This window comes from Eptesicus fuscus, chromosome 10, assembly GCF_027574615.1.
Source record: "Eptesicus fuscus isolate TK198812 chromosome 10, DD_ASM_mEF_20220401, whole genome shotgun sequence".
Taxonomy (NCBI): domain Eukaryota; kingdom Metazoa; phylum Chordata; class Mammalia; order Chiroptera; family Vespertilionidae; genus Eptesicus; species Eptesicus fuscus.
Genome location: NC_072482.1, coordinates 86,740,337 through 86,767,979, shown reverse-complemented (window position 1 = coordinate 86,767,979; position 27,643 = coordinate 86,740,337). Strand labels below are relative to the sequence as shown.

The 27,643-nt window shown below is 40.8% G+C and overlaps 1 protein-coding gene across 1 annotated transcript in view; it reads right to left on the bottom strand.

Annotated features, from left to right (window-relative positions):
- Positions 1 to 13,521, bottom strand: part of ROS1 (ROS proto-oncogene 1, receptor tyrosine kinase) — a 95,523-nt gene extending 82,002 nt beyond the window's left edge. The window contains exons 1-4 of the mRNA XM_028143446.2: positions 13,399 to 13,521; positions 6,844 to 6,888; positions 5,110 to 5,169; positions 3,100 to 3,126 (exon numbers count right to left, since the gene is read on the bottom strand). Of these exons, the coding sequence (XP_027999247.2) occupies positions 3,100 to 3,126; positions 5,110 to 5,169; positions 6,844 to 6,888; positions 13,399 to 13,521 (255 nt within the window). The remainder of the gene's footprint in view (positions 1 to 3,099; positions 3,127 to 5,109; positions 5,170 to 6,843; positions 6,889 to 13,398) is intronic.
- Positions 13,522 to 27,643: the final 14,122 nt, after the last annotated feature.

The window sequence follows — 27,643 nt, the reverse complement described above, 5'->3', positions numbered from 1 at the left end:
CAGAGGAAGCTGAGCCTGATAAGCCCAGGTTTGCTTAGTTAAGGATTAATTTAAACACCTCAGGTTGGGCTCCAGATTATTTAACTTAATGGTTTAATATATTTTTCACATTTTCAGGTTTCAGTAAAATACATTCAACACATTTATTATCTGAAGAGAATTAATATACCAAGTGGCAGCAAAATTATCATGTAACATAGGATTTTGTTTCCAAGAAAGAACACTAAGGAGGAAGAAAGGAGATGGAATAATGTTTATTTGGAAATATAGCTAGTACTGACTATTGGGAATATATCGGCCTAGTCCTTCTAAATTTTTTTCAGGGGAAAATATGTAACAAAATTCTGATCTATCTAGGCATTTAAATATTTTGTTTTGTTTACTTTTTATGAAGCTTATATATTTTCCAGTTTTATTGAAACATAATTGATATATAACATTGTGTACATTTAAGGTGTACAATATTTGATGCATTTATATATTGCAATATGATGATCACCATAGCATTACCACTATCTTGTCACATAATTACCATTTTTTTTAAATCAGCTTTTTAAAATATATTTTTATTGATTTCAGAGATGAAGGGAGAGGGGAGAGAGAGAGACAGAAACATCAGTGATGAGAGAGAATCACCAATCAGCTGCCTTCTGCATGCCCTCTACTGGGGATCGAGCCCACAACATGGGCATGTGCCCTTAACTGGAATGGAACCTGGGACCCTTCAGTCTGCAAGTGGTCGCTCTGTCCCCTGAGCCAAACCAGTCAGAGCAAGATCAATTTTTTAAAGTAACATTCAAGCCTCTCTCTCTCTCTCTCTCTCTCTCTCTCTCTCTCTCTCTCTCTCTCTCTCTTCTCTTGTCCCTGCTCCACCCGCCATCTCCCCACCCCCTACCCTGATCTAAATAATTTTGGACTTCAAATGAAATTATCCAGTGTTTCTCAAGCTTGAGTTGCCTGGAGAGAATCTGAAAGTTGTTAAATTTAAGGAATTCACAGACTCTAAGCTAAAAGCCTTTGTATATTCCAGGCTACTGAGCTGCCATTCCCACTGCAGAAGCCAAGTTCACACTTCCCAGGGGCTGCAGCAGCCTGCTGTCTGTTCCCATCCACACTCCCATTTCTACCATAGCAGTAAGGCCATCATTATCACCATCCCTCTGGCTCCCGCCTGGCATGCGTGCAGCCAGTGCCTTTTCTTGCCCTGAAACACAAGGAGGGCACACCCATCACCCTTCAGGGGTGCCCCTCATGCAGCTGCTCCGTAAGAATTGTGGCTTCATTTTCTAAAAAATCAGGGTCCATGCACTCAAAGAAGGAAAGGCCAGTGTGGGCAAGCACAGAGGACAAGGGAGAGGGGGCCAGATGAGACAGGGGAGTCAGCAAATGTTGACATAATTTTTCTCAAACAACAATAGGAAGCCATAAGAAGATTTAAGAAAGAGTATAACCTGTGTTTTAAATGATCAGGAATAAGCCATCTTACTTGCCGACATCATTTTCCAAGTTTAATTTTGCTAAGCTTTCATTTCCAAGACTATTTCCTCCAAGGAACATGTGCAAAAATTCCAAGCTCCCTAGGTTAAAGCATGAATGGTTGAAGAGCTTGAGTTCCTACAGCTAAATTTAAAATATATGTCTATCTCTATCACTATCTCTATAGAGCATGTACTACTACTCAGTTCTACGTTAAAGTCTAAAATTTTGAAGTGTAACACAGCAAGGTATAAATAGAAATGAATAGAACTATATGTTAGAACACTGAGAGAACATATTTATATTATCTAAGCAGCATAATGAGTCAGAGGGAACGATCACATCAGTGGGCTGCTTCAATGCCTGAGACACTTGAACTCTCTCTGACTTCCTACACACAATCCTCCTGGGACTGTTGTTGTTGGGGGTTTTGAGTTTGTTTTTTTTAATTTGTTTCTTTGGTTTGTTGTTGGTTTTAGGGTGTGGGGTTTTTGTTTGTTTGTTTGTTTGGCTAATTTTGCTTTTATCACACTAAAGGGTTCTTAGGCAGTGTTGTTGTTTTTTTTTCAACCAGGAAAAACGTTTCATTGTCTATTTACATATGTGGCACCTCCCCCACCCCCTGTGTTTTATCTCTTCTTAGCTAACCCCACCACCATTCACTCCCAAGGAAAAATCACTCAAGTACAGAGTCATCACAGACTATGGAGAAATTATTCCAATTAAAATTATTTTTTTATTTGTATTATCAACTAAAGGGGAATTTTTCCATTTTACTAATGGGTGATATTTGTACTCCTTCCTCAGGCAAGATAAGTTAGTTCTGTTCTCTGGTTTTTAAGGACATTTAAAAACAACGCAACAGCGATTTTAAAATGAGAAATAATGTAGTCATAAGTACCTACTGTCAAATGATCTAAAATGAACTCTGAAGATCAGGTTCAGTTCCAGAAGATTGAGGAAGACAAGCTCAAAAGGTCCTTCTGAAGGAGCAGAGAAAGTGCTGGGAGCTGCGGGGGAGGGGCCTGGCCTGGGAAGGGGTGTGGGGAGGTGGGGGCGGGGAGACCTGGGCAGCAGAGTCAGCACAAGGTCCCTCATTAGAACAGCAAGAAAACACACACACACACGCTGTGCTTCAAAATGCTGTCCAAGGAGTTTGTCGAATAAGGGGAAAAAATTGCAACTAAAGTGTTCTTTTTTTAATGCATTGTATTTAATGATAGAGCATATGCTTTATGGGGAAGACAATAAAATCAGCAGAAATAAGGACATCCTGACTTCTGCTCCTGCCTCTCTCCCTGCCACCCTCACCTGCCCAGGCTTCAGGAATTAGAACCCTTCCAACCAGAGCAGCATATGTGTGTAAGTGTATGTGTGTATACACACCTGTGTAACTTTTCAGACATTGCATATGCACACAGATATATAAAACCCAGCGAATATTTGTGTCATCATGGGATTCCACAGTCATCTTTATGCCCAGAGTCGTAGCACACCCAAGAAGAATGTCTCTGTGCACTGAGAATGACTCAGGTTTCTTCGTTCTTATTTTACCAGCTTTTCCACAAGAGATAAAGACATGGAGTTGGATGACATCCTTTTTTATAAGGATTGCCAACTTACCTCACAAACTGTGGCATAAGTGTCATTCTGCGTGGGAGAAAAAACAAAGAAAAACTACTTAAAATCTATAAAGCTATAAATAATTTTAATGATACTTAGCTCTATATTTCTCCCAAATTAATTTCTTTTTTTAATATATATTTTATTGATTTTTTACAGAGAGGAAGGGAGAGGAATAGAGAGTTAGAAACATCGATGAGAGAGAAACATAGATCAGCTGCCTCCTGCACACCCCCTAATGGGGATGTGCCCACAACCAAGGTACATGCCCTTGACCGGAATTGAACCTGGGACCCTTCAGTCCGCAGGCTGACGCTCTATCCACTGAGCCAAACCGGTCAGGGCCCAAATTAATTTCTTATCCCGACAATGGCAAACAACCAATAACAAAATAAAAAATAAATAAAATAAAGTTTTAAAAAATCAAACAAATCAAAAAGAGTTCAAAGCAAGGGAGCCCAGAGCGGGGCCTTCTGCCCAGACAGGCCACTGAAGGAAGAGCTGGAAAACTTATATTTGCATCGCTGGGGAAATGCTGTAAAAAAGCATGATGGCTACCAGAAAGTCCCAGTCAAGTAAGCGGGGATCTGTGATGGACCAGGTTAGAGAATGAAGGGATGCTGGCAGATGCCCAGAGAAGACAGAAGCTGAAGTGAAAACTACCAGTAGCTCGAGCTAAGAAAGGGCAGCAGGTCCCTGTGCCCAGACTGGCCATGCTAGCGTCCACTCTGCTGCTGGACTGTTTTCGGACAACAAATGGTACTTTCCCTTCGTTCACTCATCCCGTGTGTGTCTGAGCAGCTGCTGTCTGCCCCTCACTGTGTTCAGTGCAGGAGACACAGTGTGAACAAGATAGAGAGCGTCCTACCCTGATGGGCTTACATGTGGGACAAAGCACGTGACTAGACAAATAATGCTTAAAATTGCAATTGTTAAAAGTGCTGCCAAGGAGAAGTACCTGTGTTTTTAGAGTGTATAATAGTTCCCAGGTCCAGATCCCACCTGCCCCACCTTTTGGTAACTTCCGTTCTATGAAGCACACGGTCATAAACATGAGAATGGGCGTGAGTAACTGCTATGACAAAGATTTGAGAGGACATACTATACAGGAACAGCTATGAGGACAATAGAAGAGGCCAATGTCCTTATTTAAATCCCAATGCTACGATTTGAGTAATTAATAGAAAATGATATTACCCAACATTACCTCGACCTTACTGATTTAATCTCTGACCTGAACAACCTGCAATACAGCCAGCCCACTTTTAAATTACACAATGTTTATCCATGAGATTGAGTAATGACCGTGTTTCAGGCACTATCCTTAGGAGGGAGATTCGATTAGTATCCTATTTTAATGATGAGGAAAGTACACTACCAAGAAGTTAAGTACCTTAACAAAGTCACACATGAAGTGGCAAAGCCGAGATAAATGAAAAATAAAGTACTGGGGAATGTATTTCCTACCCAAAGAGAAATGAACCTAGGTGCTCGTGACGTCTGGATTAGATTGCTACCATGTTCCCTTCAGAGCCACTTTGGACATGGCCGAGGGCCCTGCTATCCAGAGACGGGTCTGGAGCCACCAGCATCGCCTTACCTGGGAGCTTGTTATCAGTACAGAACCTCAGGTCCTCCCAGACCCACTGAATCAGAATCTGCATTTCAACAAGATTCCCGGTTAAGTGTACATTGACATTTGAGAAGTGCAGGACTAGGAAATTAACAAATACCTAACAACCTACTAAAAGGCCTTTGTAGGAGGCATCCATTGGGCATCCCAGGGCGGGGTGTCATGGTTTGTGTTAACCTCCCATGGTCTCCAGTTGGGTTAGTAATGGTAATCTCACTTTCCCCCCATTACCATGTATCACTCAGGCTGCCATTCTTTCCCTTTAGGGTCGAGCCAACTAAGTGAAAGCCAATGGAAACTCAAATGGGAGTCCTCTTAGACAACATTTCTCTTAAGGGGAACATTAGTATCAAAACAGAAACATAGTTAACACTTACACACTTTAAAGCACACTTTTCCTGATCTACAGAGTTCCAAAAATGACATCCTTGGATGCACTGCAAGAGACAAGAAGAGGCAATGGTGACTGAACAAGAGGGACTCCTTTGTCATCTGAAAATGCAACGATGTTTTAGAAATAGAAATCTACCGAGGAATCTGTGGCCTCAAAAGAATTGGGACGTTTGGGGTGATAAGCAGAGCTGTCCTGTCTGCAGACAGCCCGGCGGTGCGGTTCACTGAAAGTTGGCAAGGGTGCTGAGTGGAGTTCAGTCTGGAATGGGCACGTCAAGAACCCAGAGAGCACCCAAACTTCAGGCAGCACACTGTCCACTGGGTGGCTGGCAGCAGGCAAAGTCTAGGTCAGCATGACATTGAACATATCGTGGATCCATCGGGTGGCCTCACGTGACAAGCCAAACTCAAGCTGGCGCTCAAGCAGAAGGCAGCACATCAAACCTTGAATAGGTGGACAGTTTGAGAAGTCTACTGCCCACTGGCCAGCTATCGCCCCACAGCTGCCCTGAAAACCTTCTCCCAAAGCTGCCTGGGCCTCCTATGAATGGATTTGGCCCATTTCTCCTGACTATTCTTGATCTGCCTCTGCCTGTGATTGTATAGACATTTCTTCCACAGGCCACAGAGACACCCGGGTCCCCTTCTTCCTCTCAGTTCTTTCTTTACCGTCTTTTTCCCTCTCCCTACACATTTTGATTTTGTGTTCTACCTTCAACTTTTTCTCTTCTCATTCTTCAAGTTCTCCACCGGTGAGCTCATCCACTCCTTCAGTTTTGAGAGATTGTATGTTTCTAGGAATTTATCCATTTTCTTCCAGATCGTCCAGTTTGTTGGCATATAGTTGTTCATAATATTTCCTCATAATCTTTTGTATTTCTATGGTGACAGTTGTTACTTCTCTTTCATTTCTGATTTTATTTATTTGGACCCTCTCCTTTTCTTAATGAGCCTGGTTAAAGGCTTATCAATCTTATTTATCTTTTTCAAGAACCAGTTCTTGGTTTCATTGATCTTTTATATTATTTATTTAGATTCTATTTTGTTTATTTTTGCTCTGATCTTTATTACTTCCTTTCTTCTACTCCCTTTGGGCTTTGTTGTTCTTTTTCCAGTTCCTTTAAATAGAAGGTTAGATTGTTTATTTGAGATTTCCCTTGTTTCTTGAGGTGGGTCTGGAATGTTCTCAGCTTCCCTCTTAAGACTGCATTTGCTGTGCCCCATAGATTTTGGGTTGTTGTGTTCTCATTTGTTTCACTGTTACCTAGCACAGTGCCTAGTTCACACTTGTGCTTTGAATCATTTAAACATTTGTTGAATAAATGGGCACAGGTGCAGAAAAGTAATAAAGCCATAAATGTAATGGTTAGAAGAAACATTGGAGACTACCTAATCCAACCCTCTCAGATAACAAATAATAAAACTAAGCCTCAGAAATATCAAATAATTTTCCCAAAGCCATGCAAATATGTAGAATCAAAATAATGGACTTGGATTTGTCCTGTGTTCTTTCCACTTCAACATTGTCCCTGACTTCATCTGTGAATATTCTATCATTCACTTATAACTATACATTTTTATTGTCATTCCTCCAGCAGGGACAAAGAAATGAGATTTTACTTAGGACACACCTTACTGTAATAAAACCTGACCATTGCCCCCTTTTCTGTAATCATGCTAACCCTAGACAGTTCTTAACAATGGAAGCAATTACTCACTGGTTCACTCAGATTATACGGCGTACCGCTGTCCAGATGCCTGCCCTGCAATGAAGAAGGAGGTAATAAACACCAGCTCTCAATATTGTGTGCGGTAATAACTACCACACCTTTTTTTTAAAAAAAAGCTTCCTGGAATAGTGCTGCCTCCCTTCTCGGTGTTTTCTAACTGGAATGTAAGGAGCCAAATGTCTTAAAGTCATTAAATTAGTCATGAAATCAGACAAAATCCCAGTGCAAATTGTAAGATATAATGTCTAAGAATTCTTCAGCAATGGTAAAGGGAACTGAGGGGAGGAAGTCTCTCCATTGCTCTTTCTCTCCCTGTTTCTTATTTGGATGGAGTCCTTCACAGACAGAAGGACTCACAAAGGATGGCAGTCCTGGGCCTATGATAACACATATGTGCTTGGATAACGTTATGTAGAGATGACCTAATTGTCAACCTGCCCCACTGATTGACTTAGAATTATGAGCAAAGGAAAACTAAGCGAATTTCTCTAGTTGGTACTGCTCAGAACCTCCCCTTAAAAGTTGCTGAATTTGAACCACTGAATTGGAGAAGTGATTAATCCAGCAAGGCGCACACCTTCTGTCCTTGGCGGACTCAGCATTATAAACAAGACATGTTTGGGGAAGCGATAGACTGTCCAAGGGGCCTCAGGGGAGGGGGGCGCGGCTTATGCATCTGGTCAGAAGGGTGGCCTTCTGAACATCCCATGCTTTTCAGAGGGAAGAAAAAAGATGTGCATCACTAGTTCATTAAGCATTCTCTCCCTTCCATGTAAGTCCCCTGTATCCAGAACAGTGGTTGGGGGATAATAGATGTTCAATAAATATATCCTGAAGGAACAAATCCATGAATTCAAGATGACTGCTGCTCGGGAATGCTTGGAAGTTCCGTCCCTTGGAAGAGCACTGTCCAGGGCCTAGCATTGTGGGGTTTTACTTGAGAAGTAATCAGATGCAGGAACCAAAGAACAAATGCTGCCTTTTCCCCCTCTCATTTGACGTGTGAATAAAGACTCCTCTAATTGCCGTTCCCTATCACTTATATTTGTAAACAAGGATGCTTACCAGTAATGTGTTTTTAGTCATGAAATACTTAGAGTGTAAGAACTGCACCTTGTAGGTGAATTGTTCAACCCTGTGCTGATAGTACGTTGTTCCCATGATTTTGTTCAACATGGAGCTTTTAATTCTCCTTTATATGGTTGAACCACCATCATATACAACTAAGGGCAAAGAGTGAATTTGCAATGGAAATGTTTCCTATTTCTTCAAAAATCTGTTAGTTCATAAAAGCAAAAGGGGTGGACCTTGGGTAGTTTGTGTGTTCCATTTTAAACAATAGGACAACAGAGGTGCTTCTTGATGACCATAAAGCCATATTGTAACAGCCCTGAGTCCTTCTATTGGCATCTCTCAAGATTAAATACAACAGCTGAATGGCAGGACCATCAAGTGGTCTCGGGCAAAGGTAGCCTCATGAGGGAGGAGTATGGGATTCTGAGGGAGCAGATTTTGTCAACTTTCTTCCCTAATCTCCACGTGATCTCCACCCCCTTCCTCCTCATCATCATTGCTAACAATTTGTGAGCAACTGCTGTGTTCCAGGCACTCTGCACGGTGTTTTACACTCAACCTCATTTAGCACCTCAACAACCCATTAGGTAGATACTGTTATTAAGGCCATTGCCCAGCCGAGCAACAAGGAGGTTTAGTAAATTGCCCAAGAGTTAGAATTTGAAGGGAGATGAGAGGAATTGCCTCCAGAACCTGTGCTCTTAAACCAAAGCGTGGATGCCTCCTGTAAAATCTGCACCAAATTCACATTCTTCACTTTGGAGTTAGGAGCTGCCCAGTTTGCCTTAGTTCCTCCCGCCCCAATCATCTGCTTAAAACACACAATCCCAGTGCTGGGTCTCAAGTCCTCTTAACCCAACACCTACTTCTTGGCACAAGATTTTCTTCCTGCCCACCTCAGCCGGAACTAATTTCATTTACTTCCTGTCCTAATAAATGAAACAGCAGAATGATCTGCATTGTAATCCCACTGCTCCCAATGTGATATTTTGAAAGTTAACTTGTGCTGTCTAAAATCAGTATTCTCATCTGAGACAAAAGTAAAATAATATCTAATTCATGAAGTTCAGGGGGATTTGACTAAATAATGCATTAATTATTATAGTACAGTGCCAGGCACTTAGAAATCTATTAATATTAGGTGCAAAATTGCTATAAATAGTCTTTTGCAGACATTTCTTTGGTTACTTATGCAATAATCTCTTCAGATAAATTTCTTGATGTTCAGGGTTAAAAGTATATTTTTCCTTTTGATTTTGATATTTATTAACCCATGTTTTCTAGAAATCTGTCAATTTGCATCCTAACTACAGTATATGAAAGTGCCAGTTTATCTAAATTTCGCCAACAAAATGTTTTTATCTTTGCCAAACAGATAGAAGAAAAGTTGGTAATTCATTTTTACTATGTATTTCTATGGTTTCTATGAAGTTAAACTTCAAGTATTTTTTAGCCATTTATAATTCTTTTTTTAAAGTAGGTATTCAGGTTTTAAATTATTTTAAATGCTTTTATATATAAGTGTTGATAAAATTTTGTTTATCACATGTAATACTTTTTTCCATTTTTCAACTTTGTTCTTACTATATTCTGTTTACTGTCATATAGTTTAAGTTTTTAAGCAGTCAAATTTATTAATAATTTCTTTAGAGTTTCTGGATTTTGAATCAGGCTTCTTAAGACATTCCCATTCCACAGTTATAGAAATATTTGCTCCTAGTTTATTTTAACATTTTATGGAATAAAGTCTTATTTTGTTTTTGTTATTTGTCTGAATTTAAATCACTTTTTTTTTTTATATATTTTTTATTGATTTTTTACAGAGAGGAAGGGAGTGGGATAGAGAGCTAGAAACATCGATGAGAGAGAATCATCGACCAGCTGCCTCCTGCACACCCCCTACCAGGGATGTGCCCGCAGCCAATGTACATGCCCTTGACCGGAATCGAACCTGGGACCTTTCAGTCCGCAGACCGACGCTCTATCCATTGAGCCAAACCGGTTTTGGCTAAATCACTTTTTTTTAAAGTGCCTCCTGGAATTTATTTGAATCTGATAGTGATGTAGGGAGTTGGAGGTTTGTATTCTTCTTTTTAAAAAACTTTTTAAAAAGACTATTTTTAGAGCAGTTTTAGATTTATAACAGAATTGAGATTATGGTACAGAGATTCCCCATATAACCCCTGCCCTCACACATGCACAGGCTCGCCCATTATCAACGTCACTCACCAAATACTACATTTTTACTAAGGATGAACTGACATTGACAAATCATAATTATCCAAAGTCCATAGTTTATGTTAGGATTCACCCTGGGTGTTGTACACTCTATGGGATTAGACAAATGTATAATGACATATATCCATCATTATAATATCACACAGAGTATTTGCCCTGCTCTAACAATCCTCTATGCTCTGCTTATTCATGTCTTCCTCCTGACTCCCTCAAACCCCGTCTATGAACCATGGATCTTTTCATTGTCTCCATAGTTTTGTGTTTTCTGGAATGTCACAGAATTGAAATGACATAGTATGTAGCCTTTTCCGGTTGGCTTCTTTCACTTAGTTATATGTATTTAAATTCCTCCATGTGTTTTTTATGGCTTGATAGTTCATTTATTTTTTGCTCTGAATAATATTCTATTGTCTGGATGTGCCACAATTTATTTATTCATTCACCTACTAAAGGAGGGAGAGTTATTCTTTCTTCTAAATTGATAGCCCCACTTGGACTTGAGTTGTTATCTTTATCATATTCCATACTCCCTTATGTACATGGTCTTATTTCTGCACTGTATTCTGTTTTACTGGCCTGTCTACTCCTTTACCAATCCAAATTGGGCTAATTTCTGGATATTTTAAGGAATTTTTGGATTATGGTTTCATTCCATTATCTTGTTATAAAGTTACATATTATATACAAGGAAACTATTAATGTTTATACTTTTTAAACAGTACAACCTTCTGAACTCTATTGCCTCAAGTCTTTTATTGAATTGAATTGATACTTCTAACAGAACACTCCTTATTCTAAATTAATAGAAGACTAGTTCCACAGTTAGTGGGATTTGTTGCTAAAAAAAAATATTTTGTTGCCAAAGAAGATGAAAAATTATAATTAAACAAAGCCACTCATATGCTATTGTGACCTGTGGATATACAAAAAGAGAGTATGGGAAAAGCAATTCCATAATTATTTGATCATAAATCTCTCTTTCATAAAGGATCTCACAATTCTAGTGTTCTGAGAATATTAGGGCCCTAGCTGGTTTAGCTCAGTGGATAGAGCATTGGCCTTCAGACTGAAGGGTCCGGGGATGGATTCCAGTCAAGGGCACATGACCCGGTTGTAGGCTCCATCTCCAGTAGGGGGCATGCAGGAAACACCGATCAATGATTCTCTCTCATCATTGATAATTCGATCTCTCTCTCCCTTTCCCTTCCTCTCTGAAATCAATAAAAATATTTTAAAAGAATATTACGTCTTGTTCTCTGCAGCATGTGGCATATATAATTCAAAAATGTTAAGTCGGTTGATGTAAAATACCCATGCTCAAGCCTAGAACTATGGTTTGTGCATTTTTGGACAGCAATTTTGAACATTCCTTTGTATAATACTCTTTTGTTTCTTTTTTTAAAAAGCAAAGATGCCTCAGTATCCAGAACTACCCAGTAAAATCAAAGATGACCTTCCCAGCAAATGTCCAGACTAAACTGACAGAGGAAAAAAAATTCAAACGATAGAATACACTCGAGCACTTTACACATCCTCTCCCCTGCCCCTGGCCGTGTTCATTGTCCATTCCTCCCGCTGTGTCCCTCCAGCCCTGCGTGGGAGGCCCCCACGGAGAACCGTCAGTACAGCCACCGGGCAGGTCGGCAGACCGTGTCTCTCGCAGCCGCCACCCCAGCAGCTGCGCCCTTCTCTGTAGGTGGTGGACGGAAGGCAACTCAGCAAAGGAACATACTGTCTGCTTCTACTGCCAAACCCTGAAACCAAAGAGCCCACACAAAAAGACACGCTAAAACTAGACGTAACTAAAAACAATCAAATACATAAAATAGAAACCAGTGGAAACAACCAGCATCAGTTTTGGTAGTAGCAACATTAACAGATTATGGCAAGACAATCTTATGATGAGCTATTCTAAATACATTAAAGATCCTGTTTCCATTAAAACTTCAGGGCAGAGAGGAAAACTCATATGTACTACTACGTGAAAAAGCTGAGTGCACAACTGTGTGTAAAACTATATACACATTTGGGGAAAAAAATACTGAAAGAAAACACCATCAGAGGTTAATAGTGGTGGAATTGTAAGGTTCTTTCCTTTTCTCTAGTCTCTATCTTATACATGTTTTACAATGAATATGTATTCTTGTTTAAAGCAGAGAAAAATTTAAAACTTTTTAATAAAGAAAACATTTAATTGTCCCAGTTTTCCACTTTTAAGTTTGAATTACAACTTTAAAAACCTAAAGCATACAATTCTACATTAATGGCAACGAAGTCTTCAGCAAAGATTTATATAAAATACCAAACTTTTTTAAAAAGTTCAATTATCCATAATAATATTCACAACAGTTTAAATTCAACCAAAAAGAGAGTAACACAAATCAATTTCTTTAACACAAACCGTTTTCTTTTCTAATCTACCCTTGACTTCTATCCCTAATGCTTTAGGATGAGCATTGTATTTTATTTGGTGTTTTCATTATATTTCAAAGTATGACTCTAAATAGCGTCACATGTAAGCTATCATGGTATGTCCTTTGTCTTTAGATGAGTGTATCTTTCCCTGGCTAGAATGTATTTGGTTTTTAAAGTGAATTCAGAGACTGTTTTAAGTACAACTAAAGCACAATACCTAAAAAGATATGAAATAGTAAATATAGGAGGGATGATACCCAGAAATGAGAAGAAAACATTAATTTTTTTTTAAAAAAAGCCTCATTACTGAAAAATTACAAATGCACAGAAAGCAACAAAGGACTATACAAACAATTCTCGCTTTTGAAATGAAATGTTGTTCTCTATGGCCCTGCATCTGCTGCCTCGGTCATCCACTTCCCCATACAATCATCCATCCCAACGTAAATAGCACTGATGTTTACAGCTGGATGGCATTGCCCTGGGTCCAAACCTTCTTCGTGCTTCAAGACAAACACAAATGATTTTGTAATAAATGAGTTTTCAAATTACAATTTTTTTAAAGCATGCAAAATTGATTGCATTCAATCCTTTACTCAAATCCCAGTCCTCCCCAAAAATCTATGAACAGATAACGAGATAAAATAGGCCTGCCCTACCTTCTGTAATCAGAAATGGTCCTAACTTACTTTGAAAAAACAATATTCCTCATGAGAAAACTTCTTATAAAGTGAAAATAATTCAAACCTTTATAACAAGCTGAATTCTGTGTTGTAGTTCCCACAAAGACAAAATAGCAAGACGGGTAAAACTTACCAGGTTAGTTACACATGACTTTAGGCAGCTGTTTAACACTGTGCACTGACCCACAGACATCCATAGGCAGCCAAGAGTCACGAAGTTGACAAGTGTCAGGATAAGCCAGCAACTGCTCTTCATCACTTCACCAGCGGCGGAACTTTAGATGCGCGTTCTCATTTTCTCCATTTCGCTATGTAAATTCTTCGGGTTTCATCACTTCAGTTGAAAGAGAGGCGGGTGGATTTTTTTTTTTTTTTAATAATATACTTGGGCCTTTTCGTTTAGACCTTTGAATCCTAGATAGCTTGTCATATGCCCATAACAGCTATTTCATCACTTAGCTTTGTTTTACTCCCATAAAGAAAATCACCCACTGACTAAAGGTTAGGAGCGTGCTTCGCATGGAAAGGAAAGGAAGTGGGAAGCATGTGGTGCGTGCACAGTCCCAAACCCTGACGCTTCCCCGGATCACCCACCACTTCACCTTCTTGAGGTTGGTTCAGCTATGCAGGAAATGGGGTTTCGACCACCTAGACTTTAGCCAACAGTAGCACTATTATAATAAAAAATTATAAGAAAAATAGAAGCGCCTAAATCAAACGATGAGGCAGAGAGGGAAAAAACAGAACCCTTTGAAACCAAGAGCACATTTTAAAATGAAAAAGCAAACAAAGATGAAATTAATAGGCAAATACTCTGAGGGTGAGGTAAAGGAAAGGAGGTTTGGTAGAGTGCTTTCAGAAGTTCACTACATATTAACTAAAATGCTGCCTTATCAGGTCTAGTGAGACAGAGAGCTGGAACTAGCCATCACAGAGACCTAAGATATGTACAAGTGTAACTGTCTTCAAAAGGAAATATTGTAAAAATTTCAATTAGCCCAGCATCAAGATAAAGTTAAGCTGAAGTTTAAACAAAGAATTTGAAATCTGCAAAGTACAGCAGTGAGTCATTCTGGGAAACTACTTTTTAGAATGCTGAGGGTTAACTCTTTAAGGTCAGATATTTTTGTATTGGTGTTCTTTCTCATGACAATCTAAAGTATCAACTAAAGTTCCTTGTCTTCTTAAATAAATGATAATAATATACTTAACCTTCCCTTAATGGCACGAGATTCTCCTTGTAAGCAACACATGCATAAGGTTTTGTTTTGAGTTGAACAACTTTTAGTTGACATGTTGACAAAACTGATGTACATTGTAAAGATGAATGGTAATGACTCCAAAACTGACCCCTAAAACTTGTTTTCTTGAAAAACTTTTTCCATCTACCTGCTTTTTTTCCTTCATTTTAAAGAATGTAAATTTAAAAATATACAACCATTCAATTTCTTGGTCTCAATAGTATTTGTAACTTTTACTTCACTAAGAAAATGGACCACTAAGTATTTCCAGGAGGACCTTAGTTCATTTTTTTTTTTTATCAAGTTCCTTCCAAATTCAAGATTTTGTGCTCATTCTCATTTTTGGAATTTAACCAACACATAGATTTGCAGTAGTGAGAAATGGAGTGTGTTCAAAGATATTTGTTGCAGAATTACTTATGTTTGCAAAAGATGGGAAACAGACTAAAAGCCCAATAATATAATACTGGATCAACTAATTCACATATCTTCTTCAGGTGATTTCTCCACGTGGGCTTATTTGGACTTCCTCGTACCCTGATGTTCTCCAAGCAATTGAACTGTTTACATGGTAGCTTGGATCTTTGGTGGCAGCATTCCAGTGTTAAGCTGCATTGTCTTTGATGATTCCGTTTTAGAAATCAGTTATTTTTGCTGCATTTCCTTGATTACCAGAGAGTCACAAAACTGCCCAAATTCAAGTAGAGAGGAATTAGACCCCACCTCTTTTTGTTGTTGTTGTTGTTATTGTTATTGTTGTTGTTGATTTCAGAGAGGAAGGGAGAGGGAGAGAGAGATAGAAACATCAATGATGAGAGAGAATCATTGATCAACTGCCTCCTGCATGCCCCACACTGGGGATCGAGCACACAACCTAGGCATGTGCCCTGACCTGGAATCAAACCATGACCTCCTGGTTCATAGGTCAATGCTCAACCACTGAGCCATGCTGGCTGGGCAAAAGCTATTAGTTTATTACAGTATTTAGACTGTGATTTCACAGCAAAAAATGATTGCATCTCATAGCACCTTCCTTGTCTGCCTCTTCTGACCCCTTGCACCCATAGCCCCCAACTTCTCACAAGTGAACTAACTCACCCACACTCCCTATCTGGGCTCTCAATCCTACCACTGCTCAGAATTTAAGGCACCTTGTTCCATAGGTGAAGACTGCACTGAGTCAACTTTGCTGGATTTCTCGCTTTAACCTTGTGACTCACTTCCATTTATTGAGCTTCTGCCCAGAGTGTGGGGTTCCATAAACTTCTGATGGATGTCTCTCCAAGTTTCTATCTTTACAAATAATCTGTTCCTTGACACCTGGTTCCTGTGCCCTAGCTGGTGGCTGAATTTTTGCAGTCAGATCCACTAGTCTCCAAGGTGAACACTTGCCTTCTACTTGCTGGCACCCTACAGTTTGCCCATAGTTTTAGAGCAGGCGTCCTCGAACTACGGCCCGCGGGCCACATGCGGGTGTTTTTGCCGTTTTGTTTTTTTACTTCAAAATAAGATATGTGCAGTGTGCATAGGAATTTGTTCATAGTTTTTTTTTTTAAACTATAGTCCGGCCCTCCAACGGTCTGAGGGACAGTGAACTGGCCCCTGTTTTAAAAGTTTGAGGACCCCTGTTTTAGAGTGACCTCCCTCTACTCCTTCCAGGCATCTTCTATACTCCTGTTCCTAACAAAATCATTGCTTTCTATTTGTTAAATCTCCTAAGTATTTGCATCTTGGAGCCTTTTAAATGTATTTGTAGATTAAAAGACACCGTCTTCATGGAAGATATTTCCAGACCTTGAGACCAGATACTGGATAATCATGTAAGCATTTGAAGGCAAAGTTAGCCCTGAAGTGAAAAGGGCTTCAGTAATAAAGTTAAGAGGTTTTCAAAAGCAAAGTCAGGCTTCTGAACCTTTCCCCCTCCTCTCAGCCCTCAGATATCAAGGAACCAGAGTCTACAGCAGAGTTTTCACTGTTCTCCTCCCTCAAGAGTGCCCCCAACCTTTGCTGTTCATGCAGTTTCTCCAGCCCCTGGGGCGCTGAGGCCCAAGGACCGCACTGCAGAGCACCACCAATGACCCTGCAGATTGCCCCACACTCCCCTGCCACCACTGCTTGGACCAGAATTGCTGCTGTTTCAAACCCTCACTCCAGGCATGAAATAGATGGACTCACAAAAACAAAGCCACTGCCCAAGGACAGATAGTGGCCAGAGGGCAGGGGGAAGCATGAATGGAGCTTGTTCAGACAGGGAACCTCAGCTGAGGGAGGCAGAAACTTTGACCGTGAGAACCAAGCCCAAGGACTTTCATCTTTCAATGAAATCATAGACTTTAGGAAATATGTGATCAGGGAGACGGAAGATGGCAGCGTAGGTAAATGCCTGTACTCACGGCCTCCCACAACCACATCAAAATTACAACTACAGAACAACCAGAATCACTGGAAAGCTGGCTGAATGGAAGTCCTACAACTAGAGAAGTAAAGAAGAAAGCACACTGAGACTGGTAGGAGGTGCGGAGGCACAGAATGGGCTGGGCTGGCACCCACGTGGGCTGCTTTTGTAATCAGAAGGGAGATCGTCTCTGCGGAGGCCGCTTGGAGGAGCAAGGAGTCCCAGCCCCACACCAGATGCCCAGCCCAGGGTCCCAGAGGTGGGAAAAGAAGTCCCTACAGGCAGAAAGAACCATGGGCTATAAAAACCAGTGCAGATTGGGGCTCAGTGACACAGAGGTTGCTAGAGACCCAGCTGTTCCTCTTAAAAGGCTGGTACCATGAACTGATCTTACAAGGTCCTGCTTTCTCTGAGTGCCAGCACCAGGGAGAGGCTTTGGGGGACACAGACACATACCAGGAGGAACTGGATTGTCTAGTATCGGGGCAGGAACTTGGGGGCGGCTTTCTCCAGACACAGGGATCATTGTTTCTATGCTGAGGCCTCCCTGGTCACAGGGTTGACTGGCAGCCATTTCTGTTTGCTCTACCCTGGTGGTTCCCTAAGACCCTGCCTCATCCAATTTATAACCCCACTCAAGCTGTGTGCAGCAGCTTTTCCATATGAATGGCCTGTCCTTGCTCAGGCTAAAATCTCTCAAATAAGTTGCAGCTGGGTAAGGGAGCCCCAAACCTATCAATAAAAGGCCCAAGACCCAGCACCAGCACCAGCCTGCCTTGCTTCATAGCTGGGCCTCACCTGGGCACTTCCAAATCCGATACAAAGAGGAGGAATCTGAAGATCTCTCTGTAGCTCCTGCTGGGTGGCCCCAGGCAGTGGCTGACTTTACACCTCCTTGGAGACCCAAGAGCCAGTGTACCCTGTGGTCAGTGTCAGACCATACCAGATTACAGCTCTACCCATTCATAAGTGATACACTCAAGGGGCAGACTCAGTGAGCACCAAAGCCCCACTGGAGCAAGTCCTGCTCCATAGGGGTGTCTCCTGCACAGCAGCTCTCCCATAGCTGGTCCTCACAGCCAATTGGCCTAGAGGCCAATTCCTCCCAGTGACACCAACAGTAATCAAGTCTCAACTACAAAAAGACTGTGCTTACAGCCCACAAAGAGGTGCACCTAGAGCTCTCAGCTCAGACAACTTGGGAGGCTGAGCCACTGGGCCCTATAGAACATCTACTACACAAGGCCACTCTACCAACTCAAGGAGACATAGCAGCTCTATCCAATACATAGAACAAACACAGGGAAGCAGCCAAAATGCAGAGACAAAGAAACATGTCACAAATGAAAGAAATGGAAGAAAGCAAACTACTGGATATAGAGTTCAAAACCATGGTTATAAGGTTACTCAAGAGTCTTCTAGAAACCTCCAAAAACATGGGAAAGGACCAGTCCAAAATTAAGCATACACTGACTGAAATAAATAATAATATACAGGGATTCAACAGTAGAGTAGAGGATTCTGAGAAGATTTGAAATATGAGGAAGCAAAAAACACCCACTGGAAGAGCAAAAAGAAAAAAGAATCCCAAAATATGAAGATAGTGTAAGGAGCTTCTGGGACAACTTCAAGAGTACCAACATCTGCATTATGGGGGTGCCAGAAGAAGAGAGAGAGAGCAGGGTATTGAAAACCTATTTGAAGAAATAATAACAAAAATCTCCTCCTACCTGGTGCAAGAAATAGACTTACAAGTCCAGGAAGCATAGAGTCCCAAACAAAAGGAACTCAAAGAGGACCAGCAAGGCAGGCTGGTGCTGGTGCTGGTGCTGGTGCTGGGTCTTGGGCAAGGACAGGCCATTCCTATGGAAAAGCTGCTGCACAGAGGACCAAGACACATCATAATTAAAATGCCAAGGGCTAAAGACAAAGAGAGAATCTTAAAAGCAGCAAGAGAAAAGCAGTTAGTTACCTACAAGGGAATGCCCATATGACTGTCAGCTGATTTCTCAGCAGAAACTATGCAGGCCAGAAGGGAGTGGCAAGAAATATTCAAAGTGATGAATAGCAAGAACCTACAATCAAGATTGCAATACCCAGCAAAGCTATCATTTAGAATTGAAGGTCAGATAAAGAGCTTCACAGACAAAAAAAAGCTAAAGGAGTTCATCACCACCACACCAGTCTATATGAAATGTTGAAGGATATTCTTTAAGAAGAGGAAGAAGAAGAAAAAGAAAAAGATCAAAACTATGAACAACAAAATGGCAACAAATACATACCTATCAACAACTGAATCTAAAAATCAAAATAAACGAATAAGAAATCTAATGAACAGAATAAACTGGTGAATAAAATAGAATCAGAGGCATGGGAGTGGAACAGAATGACAATTCTCAGAGGGAAGAGGGATAGGGGGCAGGAAGAGATTAAACAAAGACCCTTATATGCATATATGCATTACCTATGGACACAGACAATAGAGTGGCAAAGGCCTGGGGCAGGGCAGGAACTGGGTGGAGGGGGGCAATGGGAGGAAAAAAGAGGGACATCTGTAATAATCTCAACAATAAAGATTTAGAAAAAAAGAAATGCGTGATCATAATTGTAATTATTAAGCTGTGAGTGATGTGGGAAAAACTCCAACACTGGCCTTGTTATAGATACTGAGAAATCAATTTATTTTAAAAAGAAACCCTACTAATAACTAATTATGTCATTTATGAATATTTACTATTTATGACTCATTAGTCTGAGCACAAAACCAATTAGCTTGAATATTGACTTCAGACTTAAAAATGTCCTTCTAACAGCACATCAAAGTTCACCTAGGAAAGAGTAGAATGGGACTCTTTCAGATTTCCTTGCTTCAAATGCCAGAGCCCTCACCTTTTCTCTCTCCTGGAAATAGTACAGTGATTAGAACATGGATTCCCATATTAGCCTATGTCCAATCCTGGTTCCATCCATGAGCTAAGTGAGCTTGGGAGTTAGTTACCTAAGTTCTGTTGGTCTCAATTTCCTCATCTGTAAATGGAGATAATAACAGATTCAGTCTCAAAGTTTTAGTATCTGCCACATGGTAAGTTCTTAACCAATTTCTTCACCTATTTAAGAATGTTGTCACTTTAGATATTCAGGTTGTTCCAGTTGAGGCTTAAATTAGTCATAATGATCTGTTGAATGAATATCCAACTGTTATTGAGGGCCTACTATCTGCCAAAAATCATGCAAGGCACTGCAAAGACAACAGTGAACCAAATAGTTAAACATCTTGTCCAGAGGAAGAGAAAGCAGATATAAATAGGTAAAACATGTATTAAGTAATATCATCCTATCTAATGAAAGAGTAATATGCAGATTGACCATCACTCCAACACACAAGATGGCTGCCCCATGTGGTCAAAGATCCTGCCCCCATGTGGACACAAGATGGCCACCACAAGATGGCCAGCAGGGGAGGGCAGTTGGGAGGGACCAGGCCTGCAAGGGAGGGCAGTTGGGGGTGATCAAGCCTGCAGGGGAGGGCAGTTAGGGGTGACCAGGCTGGCAGAGGAGGGAAGTTGGGAGCAAACAGGCTGGCAGGGGAGCAGTTAGGCATCAATCAGGCTGGCAGGGAGTGGTTAGGGGGTGATCAGGCTGGCAGGCCGAAGCTGTTAGGGGCAATCAGGAAGGCAGGCAGGCAAGCAGTTGGGAGCCAGCAGTCCTGGATTGTGAGAGGGATGTCTGACTGCCCGTTTAGGCTGTCGGACATCCCTCGAGGGGTCCCAGATTGGAGAGGGTGCAGGCTGGGCTGAGGAACAATCCCCCGCCCCCGTGCACAAATTTCGTGCACTGGGCCTCTAGTATGGTAATAAGTTCTAACTAGAAAAAATGACAGGTTTGCAGGGCTAGAGGGTTAAGTCTGCAGGTTGCTTTTTACATATAACATTATGTAAACTTTATATAATTTTGTTACTAAGTGAGATGTAATATTGTGATTTTAATTGCAACAGTGAACTAGTCTTTGCTAATATAACAAGGTTATCTGCTCACAAATTTAAAACATTCGCACATTGTTTTCTTTAGAAGTTTTCTCAATTTCTCTCACATACTTTCTGTGAGAGCACTTTGACAACTTACAAGTAAAGATCACGAGTGAGAACAAGGTGTTTCTTTTACAAATTCTTATTGCTATTATGATAATAGACATACTGTCTAAACTCAGAGCAGATGAAGAACTAGGAAACCAGGATTTCAGATTAGCAAGGATCGGCATGTCTTTATCTGCAGCATTGCATTTGCAGATATTGCGACATATATGTCAGACAAAGGTTCCAATTGTATCCAAAGAAATTTTCCAACGCAAAGAGGTTTTAAAACCCCTCTAAAATAGAGGTATAGAATAATATAACTTCATCTTTAAAATCATTAATATTTCTTTAAATATTGTTTAAATATATTATTAAGTGTTCTAAATATTTTAATTAAATGTTATCAAAATATCTTATCTAATAAAGAGGGAATATGTTAATTGACCCTCACACCATCGCAAAGATGGTGGCGCCCACAGCCAATAAGGAGTGAACATGCTAATTGACTGCCCCACCCTCAAAGATGGCGGCACCCACAGCCACAAGATGGCGGTGCCCAGTCTCCTCAGCCCCGCTGGGGCGGCAGGTGCGCGGCAAAACCAGGCCCACCCCCAGGCAAGCCCGGCCTTGCTGTGCGCCTGCCTCTGGAGTCCCCCAGTCCTCTCAGCCCCCCAGGGCCAGCCTGAGGCACAGGCAAGCCTCAGATGGCGGCTGCCCAGCCACCCAGGGCCACCCGAGGTTCAGGTAATCAGGGCCAGCAGAGGCTTGTGCTGCTGGCAGTGGCAGCAGCAGAGGTTTGATGGGGTGTTGCCTTCCCCTGATCACCAGGTCACCTCCCACCCCTGAGGGCTCCTGGACTGTGAGAGGGAGCAGGCCGGTCTGAGGGGATCCTCCCCACTGCTTCAGTGCATGAATTTTCATGCACTGGGCCTCTAGTAATTAATATTTTGTTAATTATAATATATTATATAATTAAATATTAAATAATGTAATTTAATGTTACTGAAATATATTTACAACATGATTTAAAATATGTTTACTTTTCTATTTCAAAGACTGAACTTGGAGAAACAGGTGAGTTCTAACCACAGGCATCAGAACATTAATGCCAGACAGCCTAGAGAATGGAGCGCAGTACAGAGCTACAGTATCACCAAGGAAGCCTGCTGAGAGGGAGGTCAAAGGCTTCAGGGCCTCAATCAGGTATCTGTTTAAAAGATAACCATTAAGGAAGAGAGAGTCGACAATGGGAGTTTTGAAGATATGCTATTTGAGTTATTATAGTTATATATCAAAGTTTAATTTTTCTATTTTGAAATATATGTATACTGCAGGATGGTGCTGGTGGTTTTCTTCTACATGCATTTCGGATTGACAGAGAATCATAGCTGCTGTGAAATAAACATGAGGCACATCTCTTAACACACCCTTAATGAGCAGTGTCTGTGGGCTACACACTGAGAAATGATTTATGTGAATTATCTCATTCCATTCTTTTACTGTTCAATAAAATAATTATTAGCATATTCATTTTACAGTTGAGAAAACTGAGGCCTGAGAAGGTTCAAAAAGTTTCTTGGCTTCCCACAGATGGGAGATAGCAGAATTGGGACTGAAGTCCATATTTATCTGACCCTAAAGTCTATAACCTTAACTTGAAACCATAACTTTTGATATTAAACTGCCTTTCGCCAGGTAATATATGCAGTGGGCTATCTGCATTCATCATCTTTTTGGACTGGGATATCTAATTAGAATGGTCCTTTATAAGGGGGAAGTGTATGTATTTTATTTAGTACTACCCATTTAAAGTTTAGAGGAGCCCAAAGATCTATTTACTCAAACAGCTTTATTGAAATATGATTCACATACTATACAATCCACCCATTTAGAGTGTGCTATTCAGTGGCTTTTAGTCTATTCACAGAGTTATGCAATCATCACCGCTACCTAATCTGAGAATGTTTTCATCATCCAAAAAAGAATTTCCTACACAGGAGCAGTCCTTCCCCAGCCCCTCTCCCTCCAACCCTTGACAACCACTAATCTACTTTCTGTTTCCACAGATTTGTCTATTTTGGACATTTCATATAAATGGGATCATACATGTGGCCTTTGTGACTGGCTTCTTTCACTTCATACTAATGTCTTTGATGTTTATCTATGTTGTAGCATGTGTCAGTACTTCATTCCCTTTTATTGCTGAGTAATATTCCATTATATGCATATACCACATTTTATTAATCCACTCAACAGCTGACAGACTTCTGGATGGTTTCCACTTCGGGGCTATTATGAGTAATGCGGCTAATGACATGGGCTCTACTCACTTTTAATTCATCGGCCTCTACTGTTACCCTAAAGAGATTACTATGATTTCCCATAAGTCTACGACAAATTACTTGAAACTAAGAATGTTAAAATCCCTGGACAAGAAACCAATATGTGTCATACGTAGGGTAATCAGCTTTTCTTGTTTTTTTTTTTTCCCCAGAACTTCCCAGTTTTAGCACTGAAAGCCCTTTGTTCTGAGAAAACTTGGACAGTTGGTCATCCTAGACTGGGACTTAGCTCAGAAGGCAGTTCTAGAAAAGCCCACTTCCTGGGATGAGTTTCATAGTTTCTCTTGAAGGATAGGTTCCATATTTTTAAATTGGCTTAAGCAGTAACTACCGTTTTACATAGTTTCATTTTAGTAGGGAACAGTTATTCTTTTAATTCCTACCTGGTGAACAATGCCTGGAAATTTCACATATACTAAGTTTTTTGTTTGTTTTTTTTAAATATATTTTATTGATTTTTTACAGAGAGGAAGGGAGAGGGATAGAGAGTTAGAAACATCGATGAGAGAGAAACATCGATCAGCTGCCTCCTGCATACCTCTTACTGGGGATGTGCCTGAAACCAAGGTACATGCCCTTGACCGGAATCGAACCTGGGACCTTTCAGTCTGCAGGCCAACGCTCTATCCACTGAGCCAAACTGGTTAGGGCAACATATACTAAGTTTAAAGCTATTACATATATATGTGTATACATACACTATTTGCCCTGCTTTGTATGTGTGTATGATATTTTAAAGACTATTATTATTATTGTTATTTTAGAGGAATTTTAGGTTCCTAGCAAAATTAAGAGGAAAGTGCAGAGGTATCCCATATTCCCCTTGCCCCCACACATGCATATTCTCCACCATTATTAAAATCCCCCATCCAAGTGACACACTTTAAAATTTTTAAATTACAGTTTATATTCAATATTATTTTGCATTTGTTTTAGGTGTACACATAGTGGTTAGGCAATCATATACTTTACAAAGAGTTCCCCCTGATATTTCCAGTACCCACCTGTGTTACATTTGTTACAATGGATGGGCCTGCATAGATTTTAGGTGGAGTGCTAGTGAATACAGTAATTAAGACCTCCCCAGGAGCCGGGAAGCCTCGTGTCCACGGGGTGGCAGTGTGACACCCATAAACCTAAAGAGAATTGAAGGAAAAGCTTTATTAATGAAACCGAATCTTTTGTCTGGACTTTGTACTTCTATGGGGAAATGGGGAAAACCAATTAACTACTTGTGAGATCTACAGCTTTGTTTTATACTGGTAAACAGCCAGGTATGGTTAACTATTGATGTCTCCTACTCACAGGTTTAAGACAAGAAATACAAATTTAGCCTTCTATAAAGCTTTGTGTTTTAATTGCTTCAGACAGAACTATAGAATCCTTAAAAAGCACAACATTTAATATTTTCTTCATTATTTCCACACAGACAAAAAAAAAAACACACCAATATGTTACATTTTCAGATTCTATACAAATCCATGACATTTCATGGAATATAATTTTACCCCTTTCCCTCCACTTAAGGATATCAAAATTCAGGTGAGAGATGGGGATATTATAAGGATAATCTCAAATGTTCTCTATTTTTAAGTTAATCATTTACCAGCTTCAATACTTGATATTTAGAAATAAATTACTTTTACACTCAATCTGAACACAAGTGCGTTAAAATTTTTAAACAGAGAAAACAACTATAACACAACCTCTCATTGAATGCTGAAGTCCCTTCTAGGACATTCTTAACAGTTACCTATCTGAGAAATGGACACAAAACCAATTACCTTTAATTTGCATTGGTTCTATTAACATATACCCAGTCTTTGCAGGCCTCATATTCATAAATTACATACATTTCTTTACAATTTAGAAGAAAATGTATAATTTTTCTGCAAACAGCAATCCATTCTGAATCTGGAAACTGTCTTATTGTGTGTTCACATCCTTAAAGGTAAGGGTAAGAGTAAGCATGGGTTACTGTCTTTTGCATGACGACACTGAAACTGCTGAGAAAAGCCCCTTGCTTGTCCTAGTTTCTAGCTGGCGCTCCTGGTCAGCTTTCACCTTCTGTTAATAAGGAGGCACTACAGACTCAACAACAGAGTCAAGATAAATTAGCAAAGGAGAGAAAACACACACAGATTAAACAGGCACCCAGTGACATATACTCACAGTCTCTTCCTTCTTTTTACGTCAGGGCACAAAGCAGCCTGGTTTCTGAGGGCTCTTCATGTTGGACTCTGTTTTCTTCCAGGAGTCCTTGGTCCTAATCTGAGTTTTTTGTCTTCCATTTGCCCCAGGTTGACGACATTTCCCATGGCATTGCTACAATTCAAGCAGGTAGACAGTGAATGTCTAATCTAAGAGACAATGGGCATATGTTTAAAGTCTTATCCTGCTGTATGAACTTCTGATTTGAGATTCTAAATGCCCACTTCTGTGATTCTTCTAAACACAACCACGGTATATGCAATTAGATTGAACAAAGTCAGTTTTGTTTGGTTTTAATATTAGCAAGTGCCCTCCAGAACTTCAATCTACTTGATGCAGAGGATCTTTGAGTCATAAAATACAGTATATATCTAGGACTGTGAAAGCTGATTTTCTTTAAAAATTCATGTATTGTCTGGGTTAAGTAACACCTTCTCTAAATCATATTGCCTGGGAAGTGATCAGTTGTTAATTAGTTTATACAATTACTTTCTCTTTTACAAGAGGCCAGGAACTTCCCACTGGCAGTTTCTCAATAGACCCAGTAGTTTATATAATAACTTCCTGATTGATAGAGTGGGCCATACAAACACTCTTCTGATATGAATGATGCTTGTGAGAGCTGAGTATTTTTTTTAGGTATGGTTGCTCACCTTTATAACAGATTTCAAAGGTCCATTCAGATAACTTACCTTGGTTGCTCATTAAGGTGTGTCCCCAGGAACTTCCCCTGAGAGTGTTGGGTTGCTATCAGAGAGGTCCTGAGAGTCAAACTAGAACTGCCTGCAGGTAGCAATCATAACCACTGTCACTGCTGAATGCTAGCTAGCTGGCTAACCCTCACACCCCTGCAAAACAGCTGTTATCCACAGTGCAAATGAGGAAACTGAGGCTGGGAGGCCCAGTAATCAGCCTAGTGCAGAGTGGTTTGAACCAGGGTTTAATATTCACACTGCTGTTCTAGGGCTCCTCTTAAAGGGGTGACAGGGGCTTGTCTGGGGAACATCTGCATCCCTATCCCCAAGAGGCAGCGTGACAGAGTGACACAGGCCCTACCTCACAAGTTAGAAAGCTGGAGAGCTCTACCCCAGCCCTAGAACTATGAGAACAGAACATTTGCCCTCCATCAAAATATAATCATTGGGCCCTAGCTGGCTTGGCTCAGTGGATAGAGTGTCAGCCTGCGGACTGAGGGGTCCCAGGTTCGATTCCGGCCAAGGGCACATGCCTGGGTTTCGGGCTCGATCCCCAGTGAGGGGCATGCAGGAGGCAGCCAATCAATGATTCTCTCTCATCATTGATGTTTCTACCTCTCTCTCCTCCCTTCCTCTCTGAAATCAATAAAGAAATATATTAAAAAATATATAATCATTGGGGGTGTTTTAAGGTATCTCGGTTTTATTTACTGACCTTCTTATTGTTGTAAACAAAACAAAACAAAAATCACATAACAGAGGGTTCAGTCAAGATGGTGAAGTAGGTAAGTACTGTGCTCACCTTCTCTCATGACCACCTCAAAATTGGAATCTATATATCTAATCTAATAATAGACAAATATGCAAATTGACCATACCTCCGACACACCCACAAGCCACGCCCACCATCCAATCAGAGCGAGTATGCAAATTAACCCAAACCAAGATGGCTACAGCCACAGAGAGCAAGGTTTCCTAGGTAACAGAGGAAGCCAAGCTTTCTGCCAGCCGTTGCAGACCTAAGCCTCCACTCAAGCTACAAAGTTTCAATTATAGAAGGTAAACAAATTCAAACAAATGGCGGCAGAATGGAGCTTGAGAGGGCAGGCCAGGGTTGCTGCCGGCAACAGGGGAAGTAAAGCTTTCTGCACACCGTGGCCGGGCCCACCCGCTTAAGGCAACAAAGTTTCAATTATAACCCCAACACAAATGGCTACGGGCCTCGGAGGGAGCCCCATGCTTGGCCCTGCTCCAGGCTACAAAGTTTCAATTGTAGAAGGAAAATAAATTCCAGATACCAGGGCCTCTGCTTGCATTGCCAGGGGGCGTGGCCTGCCTGCAAACCACCACAGGCCCCTCGCTCAGGCCGCCACACGCCCCAAGGGAACCCCACCCTGATCAGGGACACCCTTCAGGGCAAA